Below are 18,410 nucleotides of genomic sequence, written 5' to 3' on the forward strand. Positions count from 1 at the left end.
ATGCCTTCTTGGGTAGAGGGGGCTCAGAGAACCCCCGGCATGGGGCTGTGGAAGAATTTGTTTAACATTGGCTAGAGATTTGCTCATATTTACTCATAGTTGGAGGCTGGCCTGGTTGCTAGTCCAGAAAAGATGTTTGGAATGGTTTGAACCTGTTGAGCTGATGACGTGGACAGAAACAAGTTCAATTAACTGGACCAAATCGTGACCAAAAGGAAAAAAAAACTAGAGCAATATGCAACATTGAAGTTCAAAACCCTGAGAAAAGCTAGTTATGCATAGTTTTTAATGAACTTAGGTCAAAACTGAGAACAACCCTACTTGAAAATCCTCAAAGGTAAACAAGCTGAAGAGGCATGAGAGATAAACAGCTATCAACAATCCCCATAAGAAAAACTGAAAAATAAGAAGTCTGGCTAGATGAACAATAGCTTTACTATCAGGCTTAGAAAGATGTAAAGGAAAAGAAAGCAGGGGTTAGTGAGGAATACAAGTGATAGCCCAAGGTTTAGGATGGAGCTGGGATTTAAAACTCTTAAGATCAGGTTAGTGAGGGGGGTAGGTGGAGTACATCAAAAATAAAAAAAGAATCGAGGTTTATTCATTTTTTGCACGAGAAAGTAATAAACAGATATAGAGAAGATGGGATTATTTTACAACTTTGTCTCTCCACTTGATTGAAGAAATGGGGAAGGGAGATAAAATTCAGGACTGAGAAAGATAGAGCAAGAATCTACTTGCTACCTTAAATGAATTTAAGATTTCAAGGTCAAATGAATTAAATCCCACTGGTTGAGGTAATCTAGAATTTATTATAATATTTAAAGATTTGTGGAGAACAGGAAGAGGTTTGAAAGATTAAAAAGGTAAAGGTAAAGGTTCCCCCGCACATGCGTGCTAGTCGTTTCCAACTCTAGGGGCCGGTGCTCATTTCCGTTTCAAAGCCGAAGAGCCAGCGTTTGTCCGAGGACGTCTCCGTGGTGCACGGAACGCTGTTACCTTCCTACCGTAGTGGTCCCTATTTTTCTACTTGCATTTTTACGTGCTTTCGAACTGCTAGGTTGGCAAAAGCTGGGACGAGTAACAGGCGCTCACTCTGTTATGCGGCACTCGGGATTTGACCCGCCAAACTGCCGACCTTCTGATCGACAAGCTCAGCGTCCTAACCCACTGAGCCACCACACGTCCCTCTAAAGATTAAAAAATTAAAATTTTTAATTAAAAATTAGAGAATTCTCTAAGGATTAGAGAAAGATAATTATATTATTCAAAAGGGGAAAGGAGGACTCAGTAAATTACAAACTAGTTGGTTTAACTGACATCTGTAACTCGGCAAGATACTTAACAGAATGTCTAAAGGCCCTTAGATTTTTTTTTTTACTAGAAGCTGGTATGGAATTGTCAGCAATGGGTCATACAAGTTATACAATTATATCACCTAAAACTGTTCCTTCATATAGCTTGCATGCTCACCAGCATTTTCTGTAAAAATTGGGAAATCTGTAGTAAATCCTTGCAGACCCTTATGTGTAAAGCTGACCAATAACATTTATTGATTAAAAAGCAATGATCAGAATGCCTCCCTTATCTGTGAGCAAGCACCACTTAGTGTTTCAGATCAGCATAGGAGTGAGGTATCTCAATGGAACTTCAGTTATTGAGCTCAGAGAGCAAGTTGGATACCACTGCAAAGGAAGAAGACAGCTGTTTTGACTCATGAAAGGAGTCCCTAAGTTCTAGCTTCACTGAAGTCACAGCTGTGTCAATATTTGTCGCATGCAAATGTTGGACCAGGTCCTGGAACAGCAAAAAAATACAGACCAGATATTCTACACTGGAGTTCTAAATCTTATCGCCTCAGAGACCCACAACTGCTTATAGTACAGACTGCATGTAAATTTTATCACAAGAATGCTTACACCAGTGGGAAGTCAGTAATTTTCAGAGACAATTTTTTTTTAAAGATAAGTCTCCAGGTATGTGGAGAACATTTTGAAAGTGTTTAGTAACAAAGCATCTGCTTACTAGAAAGTAAGCTGATAATATTGTCCTCCACTACTGTTCTAATTTCCCAGAGTGCTTTAACCTCATTAGATTTTTTTTTCTGGTTAGATACACATGCTCCTAAAGGAAGAACTAGAATACAACCCATATCATGTATTTACTTTCTAAGAATGTCTGCAGGACCTATAAGGGTCCTTGAAGCATTACTGGAAATAAAGATTCCAACTGAAATAAGCATACTTGTTTTCATTTTTTTAAAGGAAAAGAATCATATGGTAAGTATATGACAAAATGCCACAGGACTGTAATGCTGCAACATCGTCTCTAAACTGCAACACTGTGATAGCACTGTTAACTAGGAAACAGCTCACCAAATTAAAACAATTTACAATATTCCAGATACAGTATACCCATTAACAAACAAAAACATATATTCAGCTAGCTTTTCATGAAGAAGCCATTGTTAGAAATTGAGGGTTCAGCCTCAAATAAGTTAATGTGTCGAAGTATTTGCTCTGTGCCAGGGAACAAGTAGCACAATCTGTTAGGCTCTGTTTTTCTACATAAAATAGGAAACACTGAACTTGCTTATCTGTACTTTATTAAAGGTAGATAGAACTGTGGATCTGAAGAATTATAAGAAATATACGTTTTGTACACACATGCATTTCCAAACTGTTTTTACTAAACCATCACACAACAGCTTCATTGTGACATATCTATTCTTTAACTGTACCATTTCAGGCAATAATAAAGAGGCCAAAATGCTGCCTTGCAGAAAAGAATAACTACAAATATTATCCCTATCAAATCTTGTAGGGAAACAATGACCTTTGAATACATTTTTTGGAACCACACACTGTAGCGTCTTAATATGAATTAACATAAGTAATGAGGAAAACCTCATTCTTATAAACAAGGATCATTTAAGAAAGTACAAGAAGAAACAAATCTGGCAACTAAATTGAGACATTTTTAATTTTATCCTTTGTATGCTATAACATGAATATAGTACAGACTTCCCTTCTATTAATACCAACTTTATTTAATTTAAATACTTAATTCTCTAATTTACAGTCTAAAATAGACCAATATAGCACTATGTGTGTAACATAGTTTCTATGTTATTGAATACGTCTTTGTTTTTCTAACTGATCTCTGTCTCATAAATATGCTATAAAACCCAAGCGGAAAGAGATAAATTTTTTGTATTTTCCTTTCTGGGCTCAAACAAATATGTTTACCTTATTTTTAAAACAAACCCTGTGTTTTGTAGTTTATAGACTGTAAGGCTACCCTCTACAGCAGACATGTCAAACACAAGGCCCGGGGGCCGGATCCGGCCCGCGAAGTGGTTTCATGCGGCCCGCGAAGCCATCCTGGAAACAGTGAGGGAACGGCCCCCACTGCCTTGGCCCTGGCCCAGAGACCCTCCTTCTGCCAGAGACCCTTAGATCTGTCCCACTCCTGCCCAGGCCCCCATAGGCACCCTTGATGAGAACAATGTAGAGCTGGCCATGCCCACCCAATAGGCCATACACACTCTAGCCACACCCACCCAGGCCACGCCCACCCTGGCCATACCCACCCGGCCCCGAGGGCAACTGCAATGCTGATGTGGCCCTCAATGAAATTGAGTTTGACACCCCTGCTCTACAGCCTACTTGAATTTATTAAGCACAGAAAAAACCCTAATTCTTCTTATGTGGGAGAACCAAGAAAGTTCAGAGTATATGAAATAGCAATAAGAGAAATTAAGAGTTTCACCACATTGCATGATGAGACTTGGGAAAGACTGTTTTATCAATTTCAATATTTACTTGATCTCAAAAATATTTTGTCTACGTCGCAACTACCAGGACATATAATTCTCAGCAAGACTGAAATATGATTTAATTTAGCCTGTCCAACATCATGTATGACCTTGCAGAAGTTGTGTGCACTCATCAATCATATGATTTGGCTAGTCAATGGACAGATTGCTCTCACAGCCACATTAAACATTCCATGTGGAGGGATACAACTAACTGAGTTATTCAAACTATTTAACTGAACCACCTGCTCCATGCTTGTATGTATTACCACTGTATTTTTTTAAGAACTGCAAATAGATACAAATAGTCCACACTCGATGTAAACCAATATTGACTGTGCAAAAAAGGTTAGTTAGTGAATATTTTTAATAAATAACTTCTGATCTATTCACTGAGCCTAGCATCCTATTCAATCATAAAGGCTCTAGGCACTGATACCGATAATTCAGTCAAATTTGAAGTCAAATGTAGATAGTCTTCAACTTATGACTTCATTGCAATTGTAAATCGAGGACTACCTCTACCTGCACTTTTCTGGTATTCTGTGCTTTTTAAGACGTCGTATTGCCCTTTCCCCCAATATAAAAAAAGCAAATTGCTTGTTGCTTGCTTGTTGTTGCAAGGGGGGGGGGAATTATTGTTTCTACTCTTTGTACATTGGGTTTTTATTTTTTGTAAGCCACCTAGTCACTGAAAGTGAATGGGAGGCCATATCAATTCTCTAAATAAATAAAATACATACATAAATTCCAGATAATCCAAAATAAATGCAAAGCTCAGCTTCCCAATTCTACCTCAATGACTTCTGCCACAGTACTAAAACCAACAGCCTCTTGAAGAATAAGCATATTACTGGGAGAAGCCTGCTCCTGCACAATGATACATTCTTCCACTGTGTTTGAGACCGCAGTTTCAATGACATCTTTGTGCTGGGCAGAGCTCTCTTGTGCTGCACTGTACTTAGTGTTAGAGACGAGGACTTCTGCTTTCCTGCCAGGCTCTGCCATACTCAACGTGCACCCTGCCAACGCAGCAGGCTGCTCTGAGACTGAAATATCCTTGTGATCTTTAATGTCAGGTTTGGACAAATCCTTGACTATGTTATCTTTGTGCTCCAGCACAAAGCACTGACATTTCTGAGGGAGGCTGTGGCCTACACCACAAATGTTATACTGATGGGGCTCGTCACCATGACGGGCTTTCTGATGACGTCGGAGTTTTGTAGCTAGAGGGTAGGATTTGGGACACAGGTGGCAGCAGAAAGGCCGCTCACCTGTATGCAAGCGTTCATGAGCTCGTAACATGTGGAGATCCCGCAGTGCTTTCCCACATACTATGCACAGATGACCCTCACCTGTGTGAGAAATCAGATGGCGGCGCAGCTCAGGATGCTGTGGGAAGGCGTCTCCACAGAAATGGCAGCGGTAAGGACGCTCCCCTGTATGTAACCTAAGATGCCCCCGTAGATTGCCTTGCTGACGGAATGACTTGGGACAGTAGGGACAAGTATAAGGACATTCCCCTGTATGCAGGCGCATGTGGTTCCGCAGTGATCCTGGATTGGCCAGGTGCTGTCCACAGAACACACACTGGTAGGCAGCAGAGGCAGAGCTTGGCTGTTTAACTTGATGTGTCTTGCGATGGATACGAAGGGAAGGCCGCCGGGCAATTGATTTCCCACAATCTGGACAGACATAGGGACGCTGGCCTGTATGCAGTACCTGATGTTCTTGAAGATCACGCTTGGTGCCGTAGGTTTTGTGACACTGTGGGCAGGGAAAAGGCCGTACCCCGCTGTGACCCAGCATATGTGCTCTGAAACTCTCTTCTGAACTATAGCTTTTGCCACACTCTGGGCCCAAGAACGGTTTGTGGTCAGTGTGCACAAAATGATGTTTTTTCAGGTGGCAAAGCTGAAGGAAGGCTTTCCCACACTCTTTACACCTATGTCGTCTTTTAGTGCTTGGTTCTGTGTGAGCCGAATCATCAACCTTGTATCTACGTGACTGTTCCTCTTGTCCAGGATTCTCTGCCTTGTCTTTGGGTGTACTTGGAAGATAGCCATTCGGGATTCTTTCGGTACCAGATTCTTTCCTTAATGTCTCTACATTATCAGCCAAAATGGCACTGTTGCAAACTGTACTGCATGGTGGTGGGTTTGAACAGGTTTCAGCCAATGTTGCATCTGGCTTTATCTCAGCCATCTGCTCTTCCTGAGAATCTTCTTTGCCTTCATGATCCTCGGAAACAGGATATCTGTTAAAAAGTTTATTATTTCTACTCTTAATTTTGGTATCCCACTGTTCAACTTGCAAGGAAGACGTTCTACTGCTTTTTCTTAGATTGACATCTAATCCAAGAATTTGTTCCATCTGTAGCTTCTTATTTAACACAGAAACACAACGGGCTTCGTCTTTTAACTCTGCAAATTTGGAAATACCAGGAATACCTGAAGAGTTGAATCAGGAACTGTTAGCTCTCTGAACAAAACATCAACTAGTTATAGTCACTTTATAGTAAAACGTATTAATTCCGTACCTTATCATACCTTTGGCCTTTGGAAATATTTGACTTGGGATACAGATTAAACAAGTAGTCATCAATTGATCAAATTGTAGTTTTGACAACTATAACAAGGTCATTTTACTTGAATTATAAATATCCTATATAGGTAGTCACTGTTTAGCAATGTCATTGGACAATGACTGTTCATAGTTATGACAGCGATGAAAAAGTAACTTTGCAACCGACCCTCATATTTACAACCTTTGCAGGTCTGTAAAGCAAAGGAAAGCTGAAGTAAGATCGTAAGCACAGTTGCAAGTTTACTTAGTGACCACTTTACTTAACAACTGAATTGCCTGTCCCAATTGGGGTAGCTAAAAGAGGATTACCTATATTTTTCAGACTTGTCCATAGTTTGAGCTTCTACATAAAAATATGTTGCAGTAGTTATATAGATATTAAAGTAAGTCAGAGAAAAACTCTTTTCTCAAAGGATTAGAATGGTTTAATATTTTTATTTCATTTCATACTAAAATCTGTGGGAAAGTCTTTGAATAAGACAATTTTCTATATATTTATTGAACAATTGTCAGGTTTTGGAACAAAATACAGCAGTTATAACAATGTAAACCAAACCCAGGTTTGTAGATTAAAAAAAAAACTTGTGTTTTTTTTTGCAAGTGCAGGATCTTCTTTTTTCAGTTCAACCGAGTGTTGATCCATTTGGCTGTGATAAGAATTTGCTGAATTTATCAGTTTGCCACCTGAGCCTGACATCATGGGTTGACACAGAATGGCTGGACCAAAGTCACCCAGCCAAGCTTTCATGGCTAAAGCAGGACTAGAATTCGCATTCTACTGGTTTCTAGCCTGGTGCCCTAACTACTGGACCAAACTAGCTTCCCTTTGTAAAATAATTGTACAGTCAGAGGTGAAGCTCCTTGGTGTCCTGGAGGAACGGACTTCAAATCTGGTGAAAATGCTAGCGAATGTCGTTGTTCTCATAACTGTTCTCCCTGCTGGGGAAGAGAGAGGGCCATCCCATCCCATCCCACCTGAGAGGCCTAGGTCCCCTCCCTGGTGCTCTTTTTTAACAACCGCAATTGGGAGAGTCAGGATTGTGGTTGTTGAGCAAAGCGGTCACATGGCATCTCGCTTAATCACCGCTTTGCTCAATAACCCGCGATTTTGGGCCCAACTGTGGTTGTAGATTTCGTTTCCTATTTGATTTGCCAGAATTATGTGTGATACTACGTTCTAAATTTCTAAACCACGCACAGTACCTGCAGGGGAATCCTGGATAATATCATCTTTTTGCATCAAAGTTTCCTCTTCTAAATCTGTGGTCTTGGCTGTGGTTATTACTTGCATTTTTGCAGTGTTTTCTTTTCTGTATCAAGTTCCCCATCTGAAGTATGTGCTAGAATATTATTTTTCAGACAAGTAGGACGGTCCTGTGATTCAGTTAACCAGCATAACAGTTCACTGCCCACATCAACAGGACAGCAGACTTTGATGTGCAATTCCCCGTTGACCCATTCTAACATTACATTGGCTTCATCTTCAACACAGCTTTGCTTCACCAGGCTATAAAACACATAGTGTTAAATATTCATTTTGGTGCAAGATGCAATATCATTCCAGACACACACACACACACACACACACCCCTCAAAAAAACCCTTAAGAACAAGGGAAACTTTTAGCGATAGAACATGCTTCAAATTCAAGCTAAAGCGTATATCTTTATTTCATATGTCTGTATTATAGTTGGACAAAAATAATAATGTTTTGTCGTGGGTGTAAAGATGGAGTACCAGTTTTTAAAAGTTGAGACTAAATCTCTGCATCTGTGACCGTTATTTGATTTCAATCTTACCCGTACGGAGCTTATTATGTATTTACCACTTCTGTCCCAGAACTACAAAAAGGAACTGAAAGATTACTAAGTATATAGATATAGAGGTGGAACTGATGATGGCATACTGAAGGTACTGCTTAACCTATTCCTTTTGTCAAAGATATAAATAGTATTTTAAAATTAGAAAGAATGGTTAAAGAGAAATTCACTGAATAAATGGAACATAGGAACTGCTACCTCAGACTGTTGCAGAAACAATTACAGAAAACATAAAATTTGACCTCCTATACTTGTCTATAGGAGTGCCCGAGTGCCGCGTAGCAGTGAGCGCCTGTTACTCGTCCCAGCTTCTGCCAACCTAGCAGTTCGAAAGCAGGTAAAAATGCAAGTAGAAAAATAGGGAGCACTACGGTGGGAAGGTAACAGCGTTCCGTGCACCTTTGGTGTCTAGTCATGCCGGCCACATGACCACGGAGACATCCTCGGACAAGCGCTGGCTCTTCGACTTTGAAACGGAGATGAGCACCGGCCCCTAGAGTTGGAAACAACTAGCACGCATGTGCGGGGGAACCTTTACCTTTATACTTGTCTATGTCTTGCATGAAGATTAGAATTTCTCATCTGCCTTTATAGATACTTATTTTGATAGACATTGCTACTAAAGGCAAATTTAAGAACACATTCCTTCCTTCCTTCTCTACCTGTTATAGTCTTCTTAATCACTTATGCTGGAGAAGATTCCATTTTTTCCTTTCATTATTGTATTTGTTTTCAAAATTTATCTAGCATGTATGCTCTATCCTTTAATAGATTATTTCCATTTAATAGATACATTTTCATTATTTTCACTGGGTGGTAATCTCTTACAAGTTTTATCAGCTCATATTTAAGTCAAGTATTAAAGAATTCTTAGCTGATTAAGAAGTTTTATTATCAGAACTGTATATGATTAAAATAATAATTAAAAATGTTGCTGCATCTTTACTTTTCATTTCCATGTGCAATTGCCACAGTTTGCATTATATGAAAAGTATTTCATTTTCTAAATTGCTTGGGTAATTTCTAAGATAGCCAAGCAATTTATGGAAAAATGCATGGTACTTGACAGATACTTGATGGGAAAATGTTATTTTTAATAAATGTATTGCCTACTTAAACATGAGCATATTCTCACCTATCAAATTACAAAGAGTAGCAGTGACTAACTAAACACAGCCAATTTCTACTAGAACTGATTAAGGGTTTAAAAATTATCCAGATTTCAGATCAATATTATCTCATCAAGTAAACTGCAGATTTGAAGACTAGCATCAAAAGTTGAAGCCATTTAGAATAAGAGGCCTAGTATATAGCTTTTGCAACATAAGATAATGAAAACAAAGTCAGTCTACACAGCCTTGCTACATTTTTTATATATCTATTGTTGCCTATTTTATTATCAGGAAAAAATTCCAAGGCAGCAAGACAAAAGAAGAGTTAATCAGCTAATCAGCAATAAAGATGCCAAGAAATGAAGGAAATCTCTAGTTGCCACTGAAAGTTGAATTTCTACAACATTAATACAATATTTATTTATAATCTATCATTTATTTATGGTTAAGCTTACCTAAACATATAACTTTTCTCATTCTTGATTTTTTTTGAACCTTATTAAATGTGCACAATAGCCAGAGAGGTTCCCCAGCTATTTAAGTTATAGAGCAATCTTTAGAAAATTCTAAGTTAACTACAGATAAAGACGTTTGACTGAAAGCTGACTCTAGGCACACATAAAAATGGAGACATCCGTGACTGTTTTATGTTTAGTTCCAGGCTTCAAATATGTGAAGTCACAAATGTGATAGCTAATTTGTGTATATCACCACATGAAAGAATTTGTAGTAGAATCGTTTTCAACTTGATTATAAAATAAACACCAAGTCATCTTAAAAATAAATTAAAAATCAAATAACAAGAATTAATCTTAAGATGTTCACTAGTATATATCATTCTAGTCAACAATCTATTACATTATTGTAGATCTGACCTGGGCATTTTATCGCCTGCAGGGCACATCCGGCCTGTGGGCTGTCCTTGTCCGGCCTGCAGCTTTGGTGTTGGTGTGGGAAGGGGCACTGATATCAAGGGGCAGCTGCCCTCCACAACAGTCCCAGTTTTTCATGTGGCCCCTTGTGAAAATTAATTGTCCACCGCTGCCATAGATGAACATTTCTGAGAAAATTTTAAATTATCCATATGCTTTTTTTTCTCACCTCCTCCAGCTGGATATCCCATTGCAAGCAGATGCCTCTTTCCAGTTGGGAAATGGACATGCCTGTAATAAGAGAGCAAATTTGGGGCTGTTTCTTTGACCCATAGATCAATTCACACAATTAAGCTAACACCCTAAACATATTAAAATCGCCTAGAGTAGCCCCACAACAGACGGCAAATAAATTTAACAAATAAATAAAAGAAAAGAAACTTGAAGAATGCAGATTTATGCAAACAGGCTTTATTCTTGCAGCCATGAACACAAACCGAGAGTACCACCTACTCTATTCCCAAGCTGCTATTAGAACTTTTAGAGAAAACGAAGTACAGCTAGTCCTTGACTTACAACAATTTCCATTGCCAAGCAAAGTAGCTGTAAAGTGAGTTGCACCCAATTTTGCAGCCTTTTTTTTGCCACAGTTGTTAAGTGAATCACTGAAATTGTTAAGTGAATCATTCAATTGTTAAGTGAATCTGGCTTCCCCCATAGACTTTGCTTATCATAAGCCAGCAGGTCAGGTTGCAAATGGTGATCACATGTTTTAGTCATGGTTTGTTAAACAATCATAATGGTTAGGTTTACAATTAATCCTGAGCTTTAAACTGTGGTTTATAAATCACCACGGTTGTATTCACATAACTAACTTCTCACATCATAGTTTATAATTTCCCATAGTCTGGCCTTCATAATAATTACGGTACTGATTAGGGAATAAACTATTGCAATTCAAATCATATTTAGCAGAATTTTCCAGACTTGATGAACTTATTGTTTTCTATGGCATGGTTGATTACTTATAAACCAAATCTAAAAAATATTATACTGTAGTTTCATGTAGCGTGTAAGTTCACCAACAACTAATATTTCATTTAACTGTAGAAAACTGAAACGTTTAAGTGTGTATTTTTTTTATTGAAAAGTTTTTCAATACATTTTATCTTTAACAATCCCTCCCCCCCACCCCCCACCCAACCCTTCCTAGCCCTCCCTAGCCCTCCCTAACCCTCCCCCTCCCCCCTCCCCGACTTCCCAGAGCTAGGTATAAGGTATAAAGGTAAAAACAATCATAAACAATCATATGCTAACAACAATAAACTATTAAGTCTATCGCACTCTAGCTCATATGAAATGACTACAAGCAATACTAATATCACATAAAGAGAAGAAAAAAGAAAAAACTTATTCAAATGCTAAATGAAACTTTTTAGTCCCTTAAGTGTGTATTTTTCAGCAATGTCAGCAACCTTTTAGATTAATGTATTTTGGATACCCAGCTTTTATAACTAGTTTACAATTGAGAGCATTACTGCATTGTTAATTCAGGAAATCTGTTGTTTCCATAAACCTTATTAAGTTATCCATAGAAAGTTTAGTCAGTGCTGACAATCTGGAATGCCAAAACTTTGTTTAGATGATACCGCCCAGCAAATTATTTAAGGCAAGACATTTATTGTAACATACTTTAAATAATAGCTGGGTAGATTAAAACAAAATATGATTTGTCTTGAATAGTTACAAAGTGGAGCATGTATTCATAATGTATACATATTCTGCGCTAGATGTAAATGTTATTTTTAATATACAGTAGCATGTATTAGGAATGAGGATATAAGGAAAGCATTGCATACGTGGAATAATAGTCACAATTCTTTCACTAACATTTTCAATATATTGTTGTTAGCGTTTTAATTGCCCTGTACACCGCCCTGAGTCCTTGGAGAGGGGCGGTATATAAATCTAATAAAATAAATAAATAAATAAATAAATAAAGGTTAACGTGGATCTCAATTGGAAATAAATAACATTATTTAACTTTGTTCAAGATTTCTATAAAAAATAGACTATGAAGGAATTAATGAAGAATGCAAAACCAGAATCAGGAGTGCTCATGGGGAGGGAGTATATATGTACGTTGGTGTGTGATAGTGAGAAATACAGGTACAATTTGGCCAGCATCTCATTTCCCAAAATGCCCCCACCAAGATACCTATAGGAAAAGTGCAGATAGAACATGAGGTCAGTTGCAATGTCTTGAGGTTCCACACTAACAATAGCCCTTATCTCTGAACTATAGACAGTATGTAGCTATCACGACTACTAGTTATTTGGGCTTTCTATTAATTTGTCTAACCTTCAAAAGTAATCTAAGCTACATGCTATCCCAAAGGTGCTTTTCAAAAGGCAACTGGACTTTCTTGTTTTTTCCCTTGAAAACATTTCACTTCTCATCCAACAGACTTCTTCAGTTCTGGCTGAATGGTAGGGAAAGGAAGGATTTATATTCCAGATGATTGCTAAAGAACATAAATCCTTTGGTTCACCACCATTCAGCCAGAACTGAAGAAGCTTCTTAGTTGAGAAGCAAAACATTTTCAAAGAAAAAAACCCCAAGAAAGTCCAGCTGCCTTTTGAAAAGCACCATTGGGACAACCATGACCTGGATGATTGAGAATCTCCATAGACATTAAAAGCCACAGGTCATATTTTGTGGTAATGAATTCTATAGTACTTCCATTTCTCTGTCCTGAAATTAAGCATCTTTATCCACTCTTCCATGGCAATCAAGTGGAATGCAAAATGTATCTGGAATATTCAGAAATATTCGAGCCAACATTTGCTCAAATAAAATCACAATAGATGAGGCTTTCCATACCTACAAATTTAAACCAGGATAGTTGGAAGAGCACACATCCATTCATATGACAAGCTGCATCATTTTGTCTGAAATGGTATAGGGTTTCCTGCCTGAGCAGGGGTTGGACTAGATGACCTTCAAGATCCCTTTCAACTCTATTATTATTATTATTATTATTATTATTATTATTATTATTATTATTATTATTATTATTATTTATTATTATTATTAATTATTATTATTAATTATTATTATTAATTATTATTATTATTATTATTATTATTAATTATTATTATTATTATTATTATTATTATTATTATTATTGATCATCGCCCAGCCAGATGTTCAGACTGGACTTGGCATTTTTATCTACCTATCGAGTCCTTACCAAGGACCTGGAATAGGCAAATGTGGATGTTTGAATTGATGGTATTACAGATATCGTCGCAGGATGGAAGCTGTTATTAGTAAGTCCGCCTTTTGCTATTATTATTATTATCTCTTGCCCAAAGCAATGTTATTGTTACTGTTTTATTATTTCCTATTTTTTAGCCATCCATCTCCCACAGTGAGGACTGCTGGGCATTATCATTATATTTTTATTATGCCTTCCTATTATAACTCAAGGCAGCAAACATACCTAATTGTCCTGCCCCTATTTTTCTCTACAACAACAAACCTGTGAGGCGAGTTGGGACTGAACTAAACTGACTAGTCCAAATTCTGTACAGTCATTTGTCTGACATGGTATAGGGTTTCCTGCCTGAGCAGGGGGTTGGACTAGATGACCTCCAAGGTCCCTTCCAACATCATGATGATGATGATGATGTCACCCAGCTGGCTTTCATGCCTAATAGGAGCCCAGAATTCCCAGTATCTTGGTTTCTAGGCCAGCACCTTCAGCACTACACCAAACTGGGTCTCCAGATTCAGGCGTCTAGACCCGGATTTCCACCAAGTCGGTCAGCAGGGAGAGGGAGGAGAGCACCCCTACCGACTTCAGCCCTATTTCCACCTGTCGCTCTTGCTCCCTGTGTGAAGCTCACCGACAAGGAAGTGGCCGCCTTGTGTTCTTCGACCTGCGGCCCAAGAAGCAGCGACATTCCCGGCTGCAGAGCGTGTCCCACACACCATACTCCCAGACCCTTCTCCGAGGACAACGAAGGACCCACGGCCAGTCCCCGAGGAAGATGCCACGCTGGGCAGAAGGGGCAACCGCCGTACATATCCAGAGTGCGACCTGCAATAAAAGGACGGTCAGCGCAAGCGCAGGACGCTACACCACCACCCCCTCCCCACCACACACACACACACACACACACACACACACACACACACACACACACACACACAGACAAACGATCCACAAAAAGCCCCTCGCTTAAGGCCGGGCCTCTTTCCTTCGTACGGTGACTCTCGTACCCTGTTCGGAAGCGGAACGGTCCACTCCACGAGCCTCGGTTTGCACCCGGGCGAATATTCCTTTCACACGGCTGACGTTGAGAGCGCGGGAGGCAAGGAGTTTCCATGGAAACGGGTTCGCTTTCCGGTTCGTAGTCGGATGTTTGCGAAGGTGTTTGACAGGCGGGAGCGGCTGTTGGCGAGCGAGGAGAGCGCTCCGAACGCGCATGGTCAGAGTCGGAAGCGGAGAGCTTTTTTTTTTCCCCCCTACATGAGAGAAATCGCGGATTCGAGCGCGCTCGGCCGTTTCCAGGTAAATCGGGTTGTGAGGGTTGAATTGCGGGGAGAGGCTCCTTCTCGGCGGGAATGTTCTTGCTTCGTCGGGACAAAGTCTCGTTCGGTCGGAGGGCGTATGTTTTGGAGCTCCTTGGCCAAAGTCCAAGGCACAGAGCCGCCGCCTTGAACTCCTGCCTTCATTTTCCCACCTTGGCACTTCGGTCAGGTGCAAACGTCCCCTCAACTCTGCTTTGGGCAATTCTTTTCCTTTTGAGCGTATCTTGTTTTATTCAGGAGCGTTCCTCAGCCTTCTGTAAGGGTTTCACTGAAACGTACAGGTGGAAACATTTCCTCCATCAACTTCCTTCTGTTAACTTACTTTACAAAACCGAGTATTGTTTCCAAAGGAGCATCCTGTTTCCGTTATTGCAGAATTGAGGTCTTCTTAGCAAGCGCAACCATAATTTGCTTCACCGTATTTTGTGATATAAACCACAACTGGCTGAATTTGACGTTGTTTTAAGCCGTAAACTGTGATTAATGCAACCATTAAAAAAAACCTGGATTGACGCATGCAAAGCTAAACATGGCCGTAATGTGTGATCTGAATTGTAGATTTGTGTTACATGGACTGTTTAGAAAGAGAATTATTTTAAGTAAGAGAAAACATTGTAAGGGAGGGAGAAATTGCTAAAACTAGCTTGTTTATGTAAACTAGAGGATTTGAATCAAGTCATTCTGACTTATATGCATTGTCTTAATCTTAGTTTGTACTGATCAGGTTGATGCACTAATAGTGAAAACTTTATCCCACTTTGATCTGGGTAATTGCAAGGTTCTTCTAACAGAAAGTGGAAATTGTGTGATGTATAGATGGATATCTTAAAGAAGTGGATGAGATTGGACAGAGAGATTCAGTAACAAACACAACTGCGTAGAATACAGTATTTTATAGTATAGTAAAATTTGTTTGGAAATTTTGAAGGAGGTTTCCTTTTAAGTGAGTATTCTACCAGAGGTCTGAAGATTTTTATGCTGGATATTCATTTTTATGGCAATATAGGTGTACTGTGGCTGAAATTCTTTCAGGTGTATTGGATTTGCAGTAAAAAAAAAAGGAAGGCCAGGAATGATTTAGGAGTAGTGGTAGACATGAAGTTACTTAATGTGATTTTTCCCCCCAGTTGTTGAATTTGCTGTAGTATCACCAGAATAAAATAGGCTGAGTCAGTAGAATTGTTCAACGAGCTCAGAAGAAGTTATGTTCTAGCAGAAAAGTGTGGTATTTTTCAAACTATAATGTGATTCAGCAGATTGTGTCATACAGTCAGTGGATCTTTTTGATTTAAACTGAAAGTATGGGGATCATCCTGGGTTAACTTTCCTTTTTTTCCTTGAACTGTACTGTACTACTGGTTGAGTAAGCTAAATGCCTATTTCTATTTAGTACCTCAACTATTGCTGCAAGATTTCAGTGGATTTTATTATAATAGTAATGCTGGAGTTGCAAACAAAAGTATATAACTTTATTTTATTCCTTTGTTAGGCTTATTGAATACAGGAAATAAGCTAAAGACAGAAATGAATTCATAAGTACCAGCAATTCAGGTATAATTTCTTGAGCTCCCATTCACACATATACATGCTTAATGTATAAAAGTATATTAAAGTACATGTATGGGTATAGATTGTCTTAGATTTAGACATTGTTTCTCAGTCTTAGCAACTTTAAAATATAGGGACTTCAACTCCAAGAATTTTGGGAGTTGAAGTCCACATATCTGAAAGTTGCTAAGGTTGAGAAATACTGCTCTAAGATTCGTTAGAATGCCTACATAAAAATAAAAAGGAAAGGCAAGAGTAACACTTTTACCTGTTTTGCTAAATGATCAAGTACAGTTGCTCTTGATGTTTCCTGGCTGGTTTCTTTTTTTAATTGTTCTATTATTTTTCTTTGCTAACCTTAGAACAAATTATGTGTTGTCTGTATATTATTTTTTGCCTCAGTGTGTAAACAGAATGATTTTGAAGTATTAAAATAATATGTTTTAGTGACTTTGTATAATCATTATTTTGGAAACTTTTGGAAAAATAAAGGAAGTTTGGGACAGTGCATATCTAAAATTAATTACCTTTTCCTTTCAGTTAATTATAACTTTGCATTTTCTTATAGTCCTCTTTTAAATATGTCTAAAAAAGGTAATGTTTTTTGGAATACCATACAGGTGGTCCTCAATTAACAACCACTCATTCAAGACCATTTGAAGCTATGACAGTGCTGAATGAGTAGTGGTTATAACTTGTCCTTGAAGTCCCAACTGTCCCAGCAGTCCCTTAGTCACATGATCCCAATCTCATCACTTGGCAATCAGCTCACACTTATCTGCAGCATCCTGCAGTCATGTGATTGTGATTTTCAATCTTTCCTCCTGGCTTCCTAGAAGCAATGTCAACAGGAAAGCCAGCAAGGAAGGTCGCACGTTGCTTGAGTAAGTCTCTCCAGGTGGTTGGACTAGAAGCCCTCCAAGATCCCTTCCAAGTCCGTTATTCTGTTATTCTCCCACATGTACTATCTTCTTGAACCTGGTTGCGCTTGTGCTGTGCCTTCCCAACCATTTGCGCATCCTCATGCACCCTCCTTCCTATCCTGCAGCTGCCATTTACCTGCCTGCTGGCCTGCTTGCAAGCTGCCTGGGACTTGCAGCTTCCTGCTGGCTTCCCCACTCACTTTGGTTGTTGGAAGCTGGCAGGAAGTTGCAAGGAGGGACTGACTTAATGTTCCTCAATTATAGCAAGAGGGAATGCAGGGATTGCTGTTGCTATGTGGTGTGATTACATGATGGTGCACTTTACAACCACATTACTTAGCCATGGAAATTCTACTCCCACCTGCCATTATTAAGCAAGGATCGTGGATTGTAACTCAAGGACTCCCTATGTAGAATAGATTTAACTAATGTTAAACCATTTGGACTATCTCCTATCTTTCTATGGCAACATTACAAGTGGCAAATATCACTACTATAAAGCTATATGCTGTAGTTGATGTTTAAATGTTTAGTAAACTGCAAGATGTTGTAAGTTGTTTCAGCAAAGCATGTTAAACAATAAATTTTAATAAAGAATCAAACAATTGATGCTTTACAGATGCTATTTAGGTAACACAGCCAGCCACCCATGATTCGGTGCTATGAGAAAAAGTCAAATATTTGATTTGCATATTTAGAACCAGAAACTAGCTTGGTAACTTCTAACTCTTGGTTTCCTCAGGTTTCCCCATGCTCCTCAGATTTTATTTTTTTAATGTCAACCAGTAGTTTGCCTTGTAATAATAATAGGAAATCTCTAATGGAGTTTGAAGAAAAAATACAGCAAATTAGATATGTCTCATCTTTTAAGAGATTAGACTGTATTTGGGTCCAAAGCTGAATATTGCAAATTGGAAGTGTTTTGTTTAAGCATGGATTAGATGTTTTCTAAGAAGTAATAGGAATGATATGGCCAAGAACTTCAAACACTTTAATGTATTTGTACTATGTTCATCTTCAAATGGAACAGAAATATAGTTAAAAAACTACAAATACTGTGAAAAATTCTATATTTATGCATTACTCTGATTTTCTGCTCAAAATATGAACTCTGTCAGTGGAAGATATTTTT

At 38.7% G+C, this 18,410-nt stretch overlaps 2 protein-coding genes across 3 annotated transcripts in view; one reads left to right on the top strand and one right to left on the bottom strand.

Annotated features, from left to right (window-relative positions):
• The window catches only part of LOC308667902 (uncharacterized protein), a gene marked incomplete at its 3' end in the record, with an annotated part of 47,242 nt that extends 32,942 nt beyond the window's left edge, over positions 1–14,300 (bottom strand). Inside the window, 5 exon segments of the mRNA XM_081327492.1 lie at positions 4,600–6,267; positions 7,607–7,699; positions 7,702–7,910; positions 10,437–10,498; positions 14,120–14,300. Of these exon segments, the coding sequence (XP_081183618.1) occupies positions 4,600–6,267; positions 7,607–7,699; positions 7,702–7,910; positions 10,437–10,498; positions 14,120–14,299 (2,212 nt within the window). The 5' untranslated portion in view covers position 14,300.
• A 364-nt stretch (positions 14,301–14,664) lies between these two features.
• The window catches only part of ARHGAP1 (Rho GTPase activating protein 1), a 34,894-nt gene continuing 31,148 nt past the window's right edge, over positions 14,665–18,410 (top strand). Inside the window, exon 1 of one of the 2 annotated variants that reach the window (XM_081315073.1) lies at positions 14,665–14,786. The gene's annotated coding sequence lies outside the window, so the exon portion shown is untranslated. Of the gene's footprint in view, positions 14,788–18,410 lie in introns of both variants that reach the window. The other variant, XM_081315074.1, reaches the window with a different exon arrangement.

This window comes from Vipera berus, assembly GCF_964194415.1.
Source record: "Vipera berus genome assembly, chromosome: 1".
NCBI lineage: Eukaryota > Metazoa > Chordata > Lepidosauria > Squamata > Viperidae > Vipera > Vipera berus.